Here is a 19565-nt window from a genome sequence, read left to right on the forward strand (position 1 = left end):
GTCATAGGCACCTTATTCCCTCCTGCCTGAGCAAGCATGCATGCCCCAATCGATCACCACCTGTGGCCAATCCCACCTAAGCGAGTAAGAGTCTCCCACTCAGTTGCTGCCTTTGCCCCCACTCGCCTGGGTGGAGAGCAGATGCTTGAGGTTAGCCCACACACCGAGATGGGACCGAAACCAAAACTGAGCCCCCATGGCTGTACGACTAAGGAAGAGGAATTAAAATCTCTCCGTGCAGCTGCACAAGCCACAGATTTAACCCCCATGATCAGCCTGGTATATCCAACACCTGCAGAACAACTGAAGAGATGAGTGCTTCCAGAACTGAGATGGGTCTAGCTTTGGCAGCTGTGGACTTTGGGAACATGTGCACATGGGAGTTGGGGCAGGTCAGAATCTGTGTTGCAACCACACTGCCCACAGCAGGTCCAGAAACTTACCTGAAAGGTCTTTGAGGGCCTCCTGGGAAGGTGGAGGTTGGAAATGGCTCACCATGGGGGCAAAGACACTGATAGCAGAGCCCCCAGGGATTATTTTGTTGTTTTGTTTTGCTGTTTTAATTAATTCATTTAAAATTTTAAACGTATTTTTTATTGGTCTATTGGGTTTTTTTGTTTGTTTTGTCATTTTTGTTTCTTTTTGTCTTCTTTTTTTTCTTTTCTGTTTTGGAGCTTTTTTTCTCTTTTTCTGTTTGTTTCACTTTGTTTTCTTGTCATTTTTGTGTGTTTATTTTTTGTAGTCTTTGCTTTTTGTGTTGTTTTTCTTTTGTTTTTGTTAGTTATGTTTCTATTGTTTGTTTTCATTTTGAGGTATTTTTGTTTGGTTGGTGGTTGTCTACTTTATTATTTGTGGGGTTTTTTGGGATCTTTTTGGTTTTGTTTGCTTCTTTTTAGTTTTCTGTTTCTCTTGGTTTTTGTCTCTTTTCTGGGTTTTTTTGTTGTTTTTTGTTTGTTTGTTTTTGGCCACACCACGTGGCTTGCAAGTTCTTCCTTGGTTCCCCAGCCAGGGGTTGAAACTGAGCCCTGTGGTGGAAGCATGAAGTCCTGGCCACTGGACCTCCAGAGAATTCCTGGCCCCAGAGAATATTAATCAGTGTGAGCTCTCCCAGAGGTTCTCATCTCAGCAGCAAGACCTGGCTCCCCACAACAGCCTGCAAGCTTCAGTGCTGGATGTCTCAGGCCAAACTACCAGCAAGACAGGAACACAACCCCAACCATCAGCAGACAGGCTGCCAAAAGTCATCCTATGCTCGAGACACCCAAAATACAGCTCTTGCCACAGCCCTGCCCACCCAGCTCCAACCACCAGAGCACAGGCATCAGTCCCTCCAACCAGGAAGCCTACACAAGCCCCTGGACCAACATCACTCACAAGGGGGCAGACACCAGAAGCAAGAGGAACTACGACCCTGCAGCCTGCGGAAAGGTGACAATGAACATAGTAAGTTACACAAAATGAAAGAACAGAGGAATATGCTGCAGACAAAGGTGCAAGATAGAAACATACAAGATCAAATAAATGAAAAGGAACTAGGCGATCTACCCAAAAATAATTCAGAGTAATGATAGTAAAGATGATGCAAGATATCAGAAACAGAATAGAGGCACGGATCGAAAATATACAAGAAATGATTAACAAAAAACTAGAGGAACCTAAGAACAAACAGTGATGAACAATAATGAAATGAAACTACCCTAGAAGGAATCAGTAGCAGAATAATTGAAGTAGAAGAACAGGTAAGTGAGCTGTAAGACAGAATGGGAGAAATCACTGCAGTGGAACAGAATAAAACAAGAAATCAGGACAGTCTCAGAGACCTCTGGGACAACATTAAAGGAACCAATATTCGAATTATAGGGGTCCCAGAAAAAGAAGAGAAAGAGAAAGAGTCAGAAAATATTTGAAGGGATTGTAGTTGAAAAGTTCCCTAACATGGGAAAGGAAATAGTTGCCCAAGTCTAGGAAACACAGAGAGTCCCATACAGGATAAACCCAAGGAGAAACATGTTGAGACACATATGAATCAAACTAACAAAAATTAAATACAAAGAAAAAATATTAAAAGCAACAAGGGAAAAGCAACAAATAACATACAAGGGAATCCGCATAAGGTTATCAGCTGATATCTCAGCAGAAACTCTGCAAGCCAGAACGGAGTGGCAGGATAAATTTAAAGTAATAAAAGGGAAAAACCTACAACCAAGATTAATCTACCCAGCAAGGCTCCCATTCAGAATCAGCTGAGAAATCAAAAGCATTACAGACAAACAAAAGCTAAGAGGAAATTCAGCACCACCAAAATAGCTTTACAACAAATGCTAAATGAACTTCTCTAGGCAAGAAACACAGAGAAGAAAAAGACTTACAAAAACAAACTGAAAACAATTAAGAAAATAACAATAGCAACATACATATCAATAATTACCTTAAATGCAAATACATCAAATCCTCCAGCCAAAGGTACAGACTGGCTGAATGGATACAAAAACAAGACATGTATATATACTGTCTACAAGAGACCCACTTCAGCTCTAGGGACACATACAGACTGAAAGTGAGGGAATGGAAAAAATATATTCCATGCAAATGGAAATGAAGAGAAGGAGAGAGTAGCAATTCTCATCTCACACAAAATAAACTTTAAAATACAGACTGTTACAAGAGACAAGGAAGAACACTGGATAACGATCAAAGGATCAGTCCATGAAGAAGACATAACAATTGTAAATATATGCACCCTATATAGGAGCACCTCAACATAAGGCAAATGCTAACAGCCATAAAAGGGGAAATTGACAGTAACACAATAATAGTGGAGGATATCAAGATCCCGCTGAAACCAATGGATACATCATACAGACAGAAAGTTAAGGAAAACACAAGTCTTAAATGACACATTAGACCAGACACACTTAATTGATATTTATAGGACATTATATCCAAAAGCAGCAGAAAACATTTTCTTCTCAAGTGGACATGGAACATTCTTCACAATAGGTCACATCTTGGGTCACAAATCAAGCCTTGAAAATTTTAAGAAAACTGAAATCATATCAAGCGTCTTTTCTGACCACAATGCTATGAGATTAGAAATCAATTACAGGAAAAAAAAAACTGTAAAAAACACAAACACATGGAAGCTAAACAATATGTTATTAAATAATCAATGGATCACTGAAGAAATCAAAGAGGAAATCAAAAAATACCTAGAGACAAAGGACACCAAATACACGACACTGCAAAATGTATGGGACACAGCAAAAGCAGTTCTAAAAGGGAAGTTTATAGCAATACAAGCTTACCTCGAAAAACAAGAAAAATCTCAAGTAAACAACCTATCCTTACATCTAAAGCAACTACAGAAAGAAAAACAAACAAAACCCAAAGTTAGTAGAAGGACAGAAATCATAAAGATCAGAGAAGAATAAATGAAATAGACACAAAGAAAACAATAGTAAAGATCAATAAAACTAAAAGCTGGTTCTTTGAGAAGATAAACAAAATTGATAAACCTTCAGCCAGGCTCATCAAGAAAAAAAGGGAGAGGATTCAAATCAATAAAATTATAAATAAAAAAAACAGAAGTTACAATGGACACCACAGAAATAGAAAGGATCATAAGAAATTAGTACAGGCAACTCTACATCAATAAAATGGACAACGCAGAAGAAATGGACAAATTTGTAGAAAGACAGAAGCTTACAAGACTGAACCATGAAGAAATAGAAAATATGAACAAACCAATCACAAACACTGAAATTGAAACTGTGATTACAAATCTTCCAACAAAAGTCCAGGACCAGATGGTTTCACAGGCAAATTCTATCCAACATTTAGAGAAGAGATAACACCTACCATTCTGAAACTCTTCCCAAAAATTGCAGAGAAAGGAGCACTCCCAAACTCATTCTATGAGGCTACCATCACCCTGATACCAAAACCAGACAAAGATACCACAAAAAAAGAAAATTTATAGGTCAATGTCACTAATGAACATAGACACAAAAATCCTCAACAAAATACTAGCAAACTGAATCCAACAGCACATTAAAAGGATAATACACTCTGATCAAGTGGGATTTATCCTAGGGTTGCAAGGATTCTTCAATATACACAAATCAAACAACGTGATACACCACATTAACAAACTAAAGAATAAAATCCATATGATCAACTCAATAGATGCAGAAAAAACTATAACAAAGTTCAACACCCATTTATGACCAAAAAAAAAAAAAAAACTCCAGAAAGTGGGATTAGAGGGAACTTACCTCAACATAAAAGAGACCATATACAACAAAAGCTACAGCTAACAATTAATCAATGGTGAAAAGCTGAAAGCATTTCCTCTAAGATCAGGAACAAAGCAAGGATGACCACTCCTGCTAATACAACTCAACATAGTTTTGGAAGTCCTAGACACAGCAATCAGAGAAGAAAAATAAATAAAAGGACTCCAAATTGGAAAAGAAGAAGTAAAACTGTCACTGTTTGCAGATGACATGACACTATGCATAGAAAATCCTAAAGATGCTATGAGAAAACTACTAGCACTCATAAATGAATCTGGTACAGTTGCTGTATACAAAATTAATACATAGAAATCTCTTGCATTCTTACACACTAACAACAAAAAATCAGAAAAAGAACTTAAGGAAACAACCCCATTTACCACTGCATCAAACTGAATAAAATACCTAGGAACACACCTACCTAAGGAAACAAAAGACTGCTACGCATACAACTATAAAATACTGATGAAGAAAGTAAAAGATGACACAAACAGATGGAGAGATATGTTCTTGGACCAGAAGAATCAACACTGTGAAAATGACTATACTACTCAAAGCAATCTACACATTCAATGCAATCACTATCAAACTACCACTGGCATTTTTCACAGAAATAGAACAAAAAATTTCACAATTTGTATGGAAACAAAAGACCCTGCATAGCCAAAGCAATCTTGAGTAAGAAAAACGGATTTGGTGGAATCAGGCTTCTGGACTTCAGACTATACTAGAAAGCTACAGTAATCAAGACAGTATGGTACTGGCACAAAAACAGAAATATAGATCAATGGAACAGGAGAGAAAGCCAGAGATAAACCCACGCAAATATGGTCACCTTATTTTTGATAAAGGAGGCAAGAGTATACAATGCAGAAAAACCAGCCTCTTCAATAAGTGGTGTTGGGAACACTGGACAGCTACATGTAAAAGAATGAAATTAGATCATCCCTAACACCATACACAAAAATAAACTACTCAAAATGGATTAAAGACCTAAATGTAAGGCCAGACATTATAAAACTCTTAGACAAAAACATAGGCAGAACACTCTGTGACATAAATCACAGCAAGATCCTTTTTGACTCCCCTCCTAGAGAAATGGAAATTTTAAAAAACTAAACAAATGGGACCTAATGAAACTTAAAACTTTTTGTACAGCAAAGGAAACCATAAACAAGATGAAAAGACAACCCTCAGAATGGGGGAAAATATTTTCAAATGAAGCAACTGACAAAGGATTAATCTCCAAAATTTACAAGCAGCTCATGCAGCTCAATATCAAAAAAACAAACAACCCAATCCAAAAATGGGCAGAAGACCTAAATAGACATTTCTCCAAAGAAGGACAGATTACCAACAAACACATTAAAGGATGCTCAACATTACTAATAATTAGAGAAATGCAGATCAAAACTACAATTAGGTATCACCTCAAACCAGTCAAGAATGGCCATCAGCAAAAAATCTACAAACAATAAATGCTGGAGAGGGTGTGGAGAAAAGGGACCCTCTTGCACTGTTGGTGGGAATGTAAATCGATACAGCCACTATGGAGAACAGTAGGAGGTTCCTTAAAAACTTAAAATAGAACTACCATACGACCCAGCAATCCCACTACTGGGCATATACCCTGAGAAAACCATAATTCAAAAAGAGACGCGTACCACAATGTTCACTGCAGCTCTATTTACAATAGCCAGGACATGGAAGCAACCTAAATGTCCATCAACAGATGAATGGACAAAGAAGATGTGGCACATATATACAATGGAATATTACTCAGCCATAAAAAGAAACGAAATTGAGCTATTTGTAGTGAAGTGAATGAACCTAGAGTCTGTCATACAGAGTGAAGTTAAGTCAGAAAAAGAAAAACAAATACCGTATGCTAACGCATATATATGGAATCTAAAAACAAATGGTTCTGAAGAACCTAGGGCCAGGACAGGAATAAAGATGCAGACATAGAGAATGGACTTGAGGACACAGGGAGGCAGAAGGGTAAGCTGCAATGAAGTACAAGCAGCTTCTAGAGGGGTGGGATAGGGAGGTTGGGAGGGAGACGCAAGAGTGATGAGATGTGGGGATATATGTATATGTATAGCTGAATCACTTTGTTATAAAGCAGAAACTAACACACCATTGTAAAGCAATTATACTCAACAGAGCTGGAGGAATCAGGCTCCCTGACTTCAGACTATACTACAAACCTACGGTCATCAAGACACTATGGTACAGTACGGTACTGGTACAAAAACAGAAATATACATCAATGGAACAGCATAGAAAGCCCAGAGATAAACCCACACACCTCAGTCACCTTATCTTTGACAAAGGAGGCAAGAATATACAATGGAGAAAAGACAGTCTCTTCAATAAGTGGTGCTGGGAAAACTGGCCAGCTACATGCTAAAGAATGAAATTAGAGCACATTAGAAATTTCTAATTTCTAATGAAATTAGAAATTAGAGCACACCATACACAATAATAAACTCAAAATGGATTAAAAACTTAAATGTAAAGCCAGATACTATAAAACTGTTAGAGGAAAACATAGGGAGAACACTCTGTGACATAAACTACAGCAAGATCTTTTTCCATCCACCTCCTAGAATAATGAAAATAAAAACAAAAATAAACAAATGGGACCTAGTTAATTTATTAATTAAACTTCAAAGCTTTTGCACAGCAAAGGAAACCATAAAGAAGACGAAAAGACAACCCTCAGAATGGAAGAAAATATTTGCAAATGAAGCAACTGACAAGGGATTAATCTCCAAAGTTTACCTGCAGCTCAATATCAAAAAAGCAAACCAATCAAAAAGTGGGCAGAAGATCTAAATAGACATTTCTCCAAAGAAGACATACAGATGGCCAAAAAGCACATGATAAGATGCTCAACATCACTAATTATTAGAGAAATGCAAATCAAAACTACAATAAGGTATCACCTCACGCAAGTCAGAATGGCCATCATCAATAAGGTCTACAAACAATAAGTGCTGGAGAGGGTGTGGAGAAAAGGGAATCCTCCTACACTGTTGGTGGGAATGCAAACTGGTACAGCCACTATGGAGAACAGTATGGAGGTTCCTCAAAAAAGTAAAAATAGAGCTACCATATAATCCAGCAGTCTCACTCCTGGACATATATACAGAGAAAACCAGAATTCAAAAGGATGCATGCACCCCGATGATCACTGCAGCACTATTTACAATAGCCAGGACATGGAAGCACCTTAAATGTGCATCAACAGAGGAATGCATAAAGAAGATGTGGTGCATATATATACAACTAAATATTACACACCCATAAAAAAGAACAAAATAATGCCATTTGCAGCAACATGGATGGACCTCGAGATTCTCATACTTAGTGACTTAAGTCAGACAAAGAAAGACAAATATCATATGATATCATTTACATGTCAAATCTAAGAAAAGGCTACAAATGAACTTATCTACAAAACCAAAACAGAGATACAGAGGTAGAAAATAAACTTATGGTTACCGGTGGGTGAGGGTGGGGGAGGGATAAATTGGAAGATTGGGATTGACACATACACACTACTATATATAAAATAGGTAACTAATAAGGACCTCCTCTACTCAATACTGTGTAATAGCCTCTATGGGAAAACAATCTTAAAAAGAGCAGATATATGTGTTTGTGTAACAGATTCACTGTGCTGTACACCTGAAACTAACACAACATTGTAAATCAATTATACCCCAATAAAAATTTTTTCAAAATAAATAAATGAAATAAAATATATTAATAGTTTTAAAAAAGAACAAATAAGGAAATTACAGATAATACAGAACTATCTGTATTATCATAGATAATAATGCAGATATTAACGCAGAACTATAACAATGAAACAAATTATTCTAGCTGTGATTACCAACTATGGAAATCTGAATGCCTCCAACAAACTTTATTAGGCTGCTTATATTTCCTTCTATATACATCACACTTTTCATTTGCATATAGGAAATCTAATAAATAAATCAAAACTGTTCCTGATTTTCCTTGTTCAAAAACAGAACTAGTTTAGATCACCCCAGCTCTATAACCCACAAAATACAGAGACCCCAAAAGACATGTATAAGAATCTTCATAGCAAGAAACCTGTAGTAATCCCAGCCTAGAATCAACCCAAATGTCCATCTTCAGTAAAATGAATATACATACATTATAGATTATGATATATATATTCCTAAAATAGACTACTACATAGCAATGAGAATAAATGACTATATACCCAACAACACAAGTGAATCTGAAAATGGGCACAAAAGTAGCAGGAAACAAAAGAGGGCATAGTATATGATTCCAGGCAAAGCAGAATTTTGGTTCCAGAACCCTCTGGCAAGAGCACAGTGACTCGAAGAGCCACAAAGCGAATCTTTGGGATGATAATAATGTTCTGTTTCTTAAACTGTACACTGATTGCACAGATGTTTTCACTTTGTAAAAATACAGTTGACCCTTGAACAGCAACATGTTTGAAGTATGTGGGTTTACTTACACTTGGATTTTTTTCAATAGCAAATACTACAATATACACAACCTGCAGTTGGCTGGATCCATGGTTGGTTGAATCCACAAATACAGAGGGCCAACTAAAAGTCATATGCAGATTTTCAACTGCACAGAGGGTAGGTGCCCCTAACCCCCATGTTGTTCAACTGTCAACTGTAATCAGTCTGTATACTAAAGATTTGTGTACTTTTCTATATACGTGTTGAACGTAAATAAAAAGTTTACTTTAAAAAAAACAGATTTTTCAATTCTGAAATTAATTCTGTCCCTCACACAAATCTCAAAAGTTTATCTTCACTAAGCTATCTCTTCTAAGATAACGGGTCTTACTTTACATGCCTAAAATATTGTGTACTTCAAATCCAGGTCTCTAGTTAACTCAATGATTCACTTTTCATTTAAGTTTATTTTGGTCTTGCTCTTTTTTTTAATGTATACATTCTATGAGTTCAAAATTAACAATGCAGCTACTCAAGGAAGTTAGTCTAAATCTGCAATTTACACTGTGATAAGAGACAACCACTGTAAATAACACCCATGTTAATGTTCTAGCTATATAATTAAAATTTTTATTCCAAGGAGTTATCTACTGACAAACTGATGGACACAGTGAAAATTTTAATTCATGCTCATGGAGTTCTCATAGAAATGGGACCTAAGAAGGGACCAAAGAAGCCAGTTTTTATACTTTTTAGACAGAGAAACACTAAATTTATAAGAAATTTATAGGACAAAAATAACTTAGGCTTTGGGTGCTTAATTAGTGAAGAATCTAAACTGAGTTTGGGCTTGGGGTAATAAATTAAAGAAGTAACAAGGTCTGTTTGTATAGGCTTTTTGACCTCAAATTCCCTATCTCTGTTGATAAGAATTTCCTTCTACCTTCATTTTTCATATGCAATTTATTCCCTACTTTCAGGAAGACAGAGAGGAGGTTCAAAGTGTCCCTCTTGCATCAGCTCTTTCTTAAGTAACTTTAATTCAAAATAATCAATATGCCATTGAGGCACACTTTGGGGCAACGTACCCTGGGCCCCAACAATAGCAATAATAAAATATTTATAACAAGAGAATTCACCAAATTGAATATTTAAAAAGCAAACAAAAAATACCAACTACAGAACCATCTATCAAGAAATTCAATCCAACAAATATTTTGTGAACACTTACTATGAATATGAAAATCTATTAAACACAGAAGGAAATCAAAACATAATAAGGGGGGGCTTCCCTGGTGGTGCAGTGGTTGAGAGTCCGCCTGCCAATGCAGGGGACACGGGTTCGTGCCCCAGTCTGGGAAGATCTCACATGCCGCGGAGCGGCTGGGCCTGTGAGCCATGGCCGCTGAGCCTGCACGTCCGGAGCCTGTGCTCCGCAACGGGAGAGGCCACAACAGTGAAAGGCCCGCGTACCTTTCATGAATAAGGCATGGTCCCTGTCCTATCTGAGATAAAGATATATCAAATAATTACAGTAAATTCATTGGTATGGAGCACTTAATATATACCTGTACGTGAAGTCTGTTGTTTATAAGTCAAAAATTCAGAGACTGAGTATATGCTTCCATAATTAAAAGTTATATTATTATAGACAAAATACAACCAAGTGAATCTGGGCTACATCCTCATTTTTCTCAGAAGACAGGATAATATAAAAATAGCAATAAACTGAATATCAGAAGACCTAGATTTTAGTCTTGCTGTTTTTATTAAATAGTTGTAAGACCTCAAGCAAGTCATTAACTCCTTTAAATTTTGCTTCTTTGTGTGCAAAATAAGGCAGTTGATTTAAATCAACTTTGAAACAACTTCTCAAAAGATTCTGTAAGAGAAAGCCAAAAAATAAAGAGGGAAAATAATCTACATGGATGAACAAAAATACAGAGTTTTTAAGCAAGAATATCTACTAACTACATGGTAACAGAGTCTTCTAATGAAAACCTAGAGTAACTAACCCTAGACTAAAATCAGAAGACCTGGGTTCTAGTACTACTCATATGACTATAGGCAAATAACGACCAATTTCAGCCTTAGTTTCCTGAACATTAGGTATTAGCTTCCTATACAATTGGGACATCTACTTTGCTACCCTCACATGGCTGCTATTGAAAATAAACTGATACAAAAACGTGTTATTTTGTAAACTTAAAAATTGTACAAATATTCCCATTACTAAAATATGATTTAAGATAATTTTGTATGGACAGTGAAAATTTATTTATTTTTCTACTTAATTTTCTCTAAGGAAAAAAATATCAAGAGTAACAAATTAGTTATTGTGTATATGGCACCTCAATCATTACCAAAAAACCTGTTGATAAAATCTTCCCAAAACATTTCATCATAAGGACAAATATTTGACAACATCATTATTAAGTATTTACTATATTCCAGATTCTGTGATAAATCCTCATAATAACCATATAAGACAGGTAATACCATTATTCCCTACTACAATGTTTAAACTGGGCTCAGAGAAGTCAGGAAACATTCCCCAAATCACAGAACTAATGAGTGGAAACGCCAAAATTCTAATCCCAAGAAGTCAAACTCCAAAGTCTAAGTCCTTAAATATAAACACTATAGCACCTCTACATACCTCTTAATACTACTTTTATAACACTTTTACGTGCCTTACAGTTTCAACTCTACCACTAGTCTAAAGAGAATGACTACACTATCTGCATATGCAGAAAAACCTACAAATCATTTTTTAAAGCTTAATTTCAACTCTGGGATCTGAACCTCTGACAGACATTCAGAGTTTTCTGTCATTCTTTCTCCTTCTAATTAAATATGAGAAAGGGAAATGGTGAAAGCATTATATGAAAGGGAAGGGAGAAAGGCTCTCTAATACCTTTATGTAAGGTCATTTTTCTCGTAGTGTCTTTGATTCTACTGGTTCAGCAAGCTGAAAGATACTACCTAAGGTAGAACTTTGGGTCTTCTCCAATCAGTGAAGTTAAGAACCTGCTGACTACATATACTCAGACAGGATTTGCCAATTCTAAGTCTTCCCCATAGATGAACTTACTGACTGTCCTCTGACAACAAGGATGGTAAAAGCTTGGATCAGCCCTACATAATAATGGTTCACTGAGAAAACTTATGATTCCCAAACTCTTAAATTTCTAAACATCAGTATTTCAAAGAGAATCTTATATGACTACAGTTATTATTATATAGCCCAGCAGAGACATTTCTTTATTGCCCAAGTTGAAAGGCAATAAAGAAAAGGTTATTAATTACTAATAACTTCAGTAAAACTAATAAATATAAATTAAAAAGGAACCTATAACGTGGCTCCAGGGACATCTCTCATAAAACACAAAAGAATATAACAAATGGCCAAAATAAAAATAAACTATGTATAAAAAGCAGGAAAATATTCTGCTGAGAAATGACTAAGATGAAAAGATAATTTATAATACTACTATGTGTATACTGGGTTAACTGTAATTAATCAAACTTTTCATTGAGTTGTCAATGTAACACTTAATTGGCATATAAGTATTTTTTTAAATTATGGTGAAAGGTATGAATACATGACACAAGTATTTTGTCTCCATCTGCTGGAAAGTAACAGCACTATCCTAACATCAATAAAATCTGTAAATGCTGGCAAAGTAAGAATTTCTGAAGATATAAAATCACATCTTTAATATTTATACATCATTTTCATGAAACTTCAGAGCTTTAATACTTTTTACATTTTGTTATAGAATGTAACAAACCAAAGGATTACATCCTTACAGAACCATACTTTTCATTAATCCATTCAAAATATAAACTCAAATATAAAAACATTATCGAGTATAAAAATATTTAATAAATTTGCTAACATATTATAGTTAAAATAATCTTCCCAAGTACTAATAATTTAAATGAGGCCTTAAAAGACTGCATGTTTTATCATTGCTTTCCTATATGTAAACTGAACCTTTAGTAATAATCCATAGATGCTCATAATATAAAACCATACAAATTTCACATCAGATAATCAATATACATCATTGTTCTGCAAATACATAAACAGACACAGATATCTGCAGACTAGATCAAAATTACAGCATCAAGCAGAAATATTTAAATAATAACTAGTGATAAAATTTAGATTTAATACATCTCAAAATCTGATTTAGATTATTATTCATTTTTGGAATTCATAATACATCTTGCCAATCTACTAGCAGACTCAGTTGATTCCCTTAGGAATACCAAGTTATAAGAAATGCCTGTGTGGCTACAATCAAAATATGAAGATACCTTTAGTAACTGATGACACATTACAGTCTTCTGGTGGAAGACCTGTCCCACCATCCTTCCAGTATGGGTTCAATTCTCTTTCCAGCAGTCTGAACTGGAACAAAACATTTTCAGAGGTCACAATTTTAAAATAACCCCACCATAAAATATATTAATAAATTAAAAACCTGAGACTCAGTTAACAATTGTAACCTTAGGGAAATACTTTAAAAACTCTTAAGACACACTCTTTTCCAACTTGCAGGAAATAATGTCTAAATTAATATTCATTCAATGCTTTTCTTGAATACCTACCATGAATCAGAATTGTGCTAGATGCAGAAAATGTAATAGTCAATATGCCTAACACAGCCTTTGCTAGCTTATGAGATAGTGAGGAATACAGACAATATACAAGTAACTGTCAAGTGCTTTGAAGACAGAAGTACAGAGTGTTAAAGCCATACACAATTCAAACTCCTCTCATGCTGACAAATCAAAGACTTCCTAAAGGAAGTAATATGAGTACTATTAGACCTAAGGATGAGCAAGAATTAGCCAGTTTCTTCTGTGGGAAAAGAGAATTAAGAGGTTCCAAGTATAGGAATAAAAGCATGTTCATAAAGCCCAAGAGGAAAGAAAAAGCACTGCACCTTTAGGGAACAAAGTAATTCAGACTGGCTAAAACTTGAGAAGCATGAATGAAGATCAATAAGAGATTAGGTTATAGAATAATCAGGGACTAGGCCACAGGAACCACTTTAAACTGCTATTGGAGCTTTCTGCTGGGGCAATGGTAAGTCATAAACATGATCAGCTTTGTGTTACACAAAGAGCAAACTGGTTTCAGAGTGGAGAAAAGACTGGAGAAAAGCAACATTATAGGTAGGAAACCAGTAAGAAGATTGTGGCAGTAATCAGGAAAAAGATGACAGTAGCCTAGTCACAGTGCAAGTGTCTACTGTGTTCCAAGCACTATGCCAGGTACTGGGGCTATAATTAATAAGCCAGGCATAGTCCTTACCGTCAAAGAAATTATGGCCTTGAGAAAGGAGAAAGACAAGCAATATTAATATAGAAGAGTGCTATGAAAGTAAAGACTGCTATAGAAACATATACTAGGGGTATCCAATTTGACTTAAGGGGTCAGAAAATGCTTCTTAGAACTAATAATGGCAATTATTAGAAATAATAATGGCAATTAGATAGAGAAGAATGGAAAGAGTTAAATGTTAGTTAGCTTCCAGAACCAACCGTTGAAAACAAAAATGTTGGATAAAAAATTTTTAAAAAGCATTTAAAATGTATTCATGAGCTGACAAAAAAGTACAGAATCTCCAAAGAACAAAATTTAAGTTAGGAATTTCCTGGCGGTCCAGTGGTTAAGACACCGTGCTTCCACTGCAGGGGGCGCGGGTCCGATCCCTGGTCTGGGAACTAAGATCCCACATCACATGGTGCGGCAAAAAAATAGAAAAAAACAAACAAAAAAATTTTTATGTTAAAGGTTAACTTAGAGGGATAAGCAAAGTAGTAAGGATTTGACTTCTTATAATGTACACACAAAAAGATTCTGCCACCTCCCTTTTTAGCCTACTGTAAAATCTCACAGTATCTACAATTTCTTCCAGTGGTCTTATTTGGACACTCAGAGAGATACATATCAGATATTCAACAGGATAACAAAGACTAAAATTACAAACTGAGGAGGACAACTGACAACTGGTAAGACGAATTATGAGATACTATCTGAAAGTACACAAAAGACACAAGACTGAATATATAAAGAACTACCATCAGTAAGAAAAAGATAAAAAACATAAACAAGCAGTTCATACTATAAGAAATCTAAATGACAAAAAAAGAGATCTCTCCTAGTAATCAGAGGAATGCATATTAATACATGAAATACCATTTCTCACACATTATTCAGCATGACATAATTTTAAAGTTTGACAATACAGATACTAAGTATGGTTAAGAAACATACATTGTTGGGGCACAATAAATTGATATAATCTCTTTGCAAGTGTTTGTGAAAGAAAATAGGTGCGTACTTAATAACTTAGCAATTCCACTTCTAAATATGCACTATGGAGAAATTTAGCACTGCTTGTAATAGTTTGTAAGAGTGAAAAACAAAATATCCATTCCAAGAGGAATGGATATTTACAGAATGGCAGAGTTAGATTATGAAAGACTATACAGTGATTGAAAGAAATGAAATAGAAATAAAATATATCAACATGAATCAATCTCTAAAACATGCTCAGACCTTCTAGTCAAGAGATTTATTAAAGTTCAGTTCATGTTGCCATGTTTGTTTCTGCTCAGGACAAACCGAAAAGATATACAAAATATAAAACACTGCTAAGTTCAAAACAAGATAAACCCATCTCTGTGGACCAAAAACAGAAGAGAAATGCAAAGCAGTAAGCATAACTGAAGCCACATGACTACTGGGCTCTATGTGCAAGCAGAAAACGTTAGTCCTTAGTTCAATTTCTAAAACATAATAAATACTAAAGGTGCTCCAGCATATACAGGGGAATGGAAACAAAGCCAAGGACTGGAGTGGGGAGATGCCCTGCTTATGAAAAAAGGTTGAAAAATTGGTATGCATCTCTATGTGCTATAGACTGGTTTTATAGATATGTGCCATAGATCTGAAGCTTACAGCACAATGTGAGAAAGAAGCCAAGAAGACACAAAGACTTGAGCATTGACTTTCAAGCTTTTCTGTGACCTTGACCCATAGAGAGATTTTCTGTGTGTATGTGTATCCAAAACAAAGGTTTTAGGAAACAAAACGTATATTTGTTACATGTAACACATGCTGATATTTTATATTTTTAAATGATGACAGCAATAAATTTCTGACTCACAATATGAAAAACATTAGCATAAAGCACAAAAGAAATGATATCCTCAATATAAAGAAGACATATGAAATCAACATGCTTCACACTGAAGCTTCAGTTAAGGACCATCATTTTAGTCTTCTTCCTACGATCTTCATTTATTTTCACTCCCATTATAGGAATTATCATTTGATTCTAAGGCAAGGGCTATATTTTCCTCAAAATAAACCAAACATTTATCATGTGTTAAGAATACGATGATGTAGGAAGGAGAGATCAAGATGGTGGAGTAGGAGGATGTGGAGCTCACTTCCTTCCAAGAACACAGCAAAAATACATCTACATGTGGAACAATTCTCACTGAAAACCAACAGGAGACTGGTAGAAAGACTCTTATACAACAAAGGCTGTAAGAAAAATCCACACAGATTCAAGTAGAAAGAGAAGAGAAGCAATCAAGTCAGGAATTGTGACCCTGGGAGGGGACACAGAAAAGGAAGGAGATTACATGGACTCAGAGATCCTCCCTGGGGGGTGAGCAATTCAAGCCACATATTGGGTTCCCTAGTCCTAGGGTCCAATGCCAAGAAGACAAGTCCCCTTAGCTGATTGGAAAACCAGTGGGACTAACAGGGGGACTGTAAGAAACCTAGACTCTGCTCATGAAGAGCACATACAAATTTGATTACTCTCAAAACAAGGCAGCAGAAGTAGACTTAAACTGCCCCAGGACTCTGGCCAGTTTCCTACAACACCCCCAGCCCATGCTCCAGCCTAAGCCGAGTGCCCACTACAGCACCACTTGCTCCATGGCACAGTTCCATACTGGCGCAAGGGATGCTGCACCCAAGAAGAGTACATAGTTGTGAGAAATGAACCCTGCTCAGATCTGGAACAGCATCTGAATGGAGTGACGGCAACCACTAAAGGTGCTTGGCGAGGCAGCACATCAGGAGCAGTCTGTAACTCTGACTGGTCTGGGACCACCACAGCCCACTCCCTGACCGAAGCCAAGTGCCCATTCCAGCCTCTCTTGCTATGCCATGCAGCTCCAAACTGGGGCAAGGGCTACAGGACTGAGGGGAGTATGCTGTTTTGAGGGACAGAGCTAACCTGACCCAGAATGGCATCTGACGGGGGTGGGGGAAGGTGGCAGTCGCTGCAGCTGTTTAGGGAAGCAGTTCATTGGGTGAGGTCCGAAACTCAGACTGGGGTCCAGAACACCACAGCCCACACCTGACCTTTGCCGAGCACCCACTCTGGCCCCTCTTGCTCCAATACTTGTCCCCTCTGGGGCAAAGTACTGGTGCTAGGAACGAAAAGAGTACACACTTAAAGGGAATGGAGCCAGCTCACTCCCAAATAACAGGGCTTCTGCTCCAGGAACTTAGGGCCCTACACCACCTCCAATAAGGTGGTGTTGGTCACTGAGCAGAGAAGAACCCCAGGCTCACACCTGGCTCTGACTCTAGTCCCTCCATCTTCCAGTCTCACCTCCTACAAAGGTGACAGCTGCCAGCACACCCTGTGGAAAGATGTGACTCATGCTCAGGTCAGATCCAGTTCTCCCATCAAAGCCACTGGGCACATGGAGACTGCATAGAAATGCTCCCACACAAGGACACTCCTTCAAGATCAGAGTAGGTAAATGTTTCACCTAATATCACAGACACAGAGAAAGTTAAGCAAAATGAGAAGACAGAAAACTGTTTCAACTGAAAGAACAAGAGAAAAACCCTAAAGAAACCAACTAATGAAACAGCAGTGAACAACTTAATATACAAAGAGTTCAAAGCATTAATAATAGGAATACTGACTAAATTAGAGGAAAGAATAGATGAACAGAGAATTTTAAAAAGGAACTAAAAAACATTTTTAAAAGACAGAACTGAAGAACATGCTAACTGAAATGCAAAACACATTAGAAGGAACCAACAGCAGACAAAGTGATACGGAAGAAGATGAAATAAAAATTAACTCAATCTGAACAGAAAAAGAGAAACAAGGTTTAAAAAAAATGAGAACAGTTAAGGGATCTCTAAGATAACATCCAGCATACCAACATTCACACTCTAGGGGTCCTAGTAGGAGAAGAGAGAGAGAGGCAGGGCAAAAACGTGTTTGATGAAATTATGGACTGCCAGAACCTGAAGAAGGAAACAGAAATTCAAGTACAGGAAGCACAGAGGGTACTAACCCAACCCTAAAAAAATGTTAAAGCATTTTCTCTAAGTGGAAAAGTAAAAGCTACAACAAGTAAGAATCTATAGGAAAGGGAAAATCCCACTAGTAAAGGCAAATATATAGTAAAGCCTATGACTCAATCACTTAAATAGGCTCTTACTAAGATTAAGACAAAAAACTGTGAAATCAACTATATCTACAACGAACAGTTAAGGGAAAACATGAATATGTAAAATACATCATTAAAAACACAAAATGTGGTGAAGGGGTTTAGAAAAATGCAAATCGTTTAGAATGTGTTTGAACTTAAATGACTACCAGTTTAAAACATGTAAATATAGTTATAGGTCAACATATATGAACCATATGGTAACTGCAAATCAAAAACCTGTACTACATACAAAAACTCTAAAGAAAAAGGAACACAGGCATACCACTAAAGAAAATCATCAAACCCCAAGGGAAGGAACTAAAAGAAGAAAAGAACAAAGAAGAACTGAAAAACCAACCAGTGAACAAGTAACAAAATGGGAATAAGGACACACCTATCAATAATCACTGCAAATGTAAATGGACTAAATGATCCAATCAAAAGACACAGAGCAGCTGATTGGATTAAAAAAAAACCAAGACCCATCTAAATGCTTCTTGTAAGAGACTCACTTCAAACATAAAGACAAACACATAAACTGGAAGTGACAGGATAGAAAAAAATAATTCATGCAAATGGAAATGACAAGAAAGCAGGGGTAGAAGTACTCACTTCAGACAAATTTTAAAATAAAGTCAATAAAAAAAGATAAAGAAGGGCATTATTAACAAAAAGGATTTCAATGCAAGAAGAGGAGATAACACTCATTAACATATATGCACCTAAATATATATATATAGCAAATATTAACAGACATAAAGGGAGAAATTGACAATAACAAATAATAGAAGAGGATTTTAACACCGCACTTACATCAATGAACAAATCATCCAGACAAGAAAACAGTAATCTTTTTTTTTTTTTTGCGGTACGTGGGCCTCTCACTGTTGTGGCCTCTCCTGTTGTGGAGCACAGGCTCCGGACACGCAGGCTCAGCAGCCATGGCTCATGGGCCCAGCCACTCTGCGGCATGTGAGATCTTCCCGGACCGGGGCACGAACCCATGTCCCCTGCATCGGCAGGCAGACTCTCAACCACTGCGCCACCAGGGAAGCCCAAACAGTAATCTTAAATGATACTTTGGACCAGATGGGCTTAGTAGATATCTACAGGACATTCCATCCAAAAACAGTAGAATAAACATTCTTTTCAAGTGCATATGGAACATTTTCCAGAATAGATCACATAGGAGGCCAAACAACAAGTCTCAACTAATTTAAGAAGATAGAAATTATATCAAGCAGTTTTTCCAATCACAAGGCATGAAACTAGAAATCAATTAACG

The 19565-nt window shown here is 36.6% G+C and overlaps 1 protein-coding gene across 3 annotated transcripts in view; it reads right to left on the bottom strand.

The window, feature by feature from the left end:
* The window catches only part of CWF19L2 (CWF19 like cell cycle control factor 2), a 189878-nt gene that overhangs the window by 125192 nt on the left and 45121 nt on the right, over positions 1 to 19565 (bottom strand). For all 3 annotated transcript variants that reach the window (XM_027095703.1, XM_027095702.1, XM_027095701.1), the window contains exon 6: positions 13106 to 13199. In XM_027095703.1, coding sequence (XP_026951504.1) covers positions 13106 to 13199 — 94 coding nt within the window. The remainder of the gene's footprint in view (positions 1 to 13105; positions 13200 to 19565) is intronic.

This window comes from Aethalodelphis obliquidens, unplaced genomic scaffold, assembly GCF_003676395.1.
Source record: "Aethalodelphis obliquidens isolate GAN/ISIS:26980383/991018 unplaced genomic scaffold, ASM367639v1 scaffold93, whole genome shotgun sequence".
Taxonomy (NCBI): domain Eukaryota; kingdom Metazoa; phylum Chordata; class Mammalia; order Artiodactyla; family Delphinidae; genus Aethalodelphis; species Aethalodelphis obliquidens.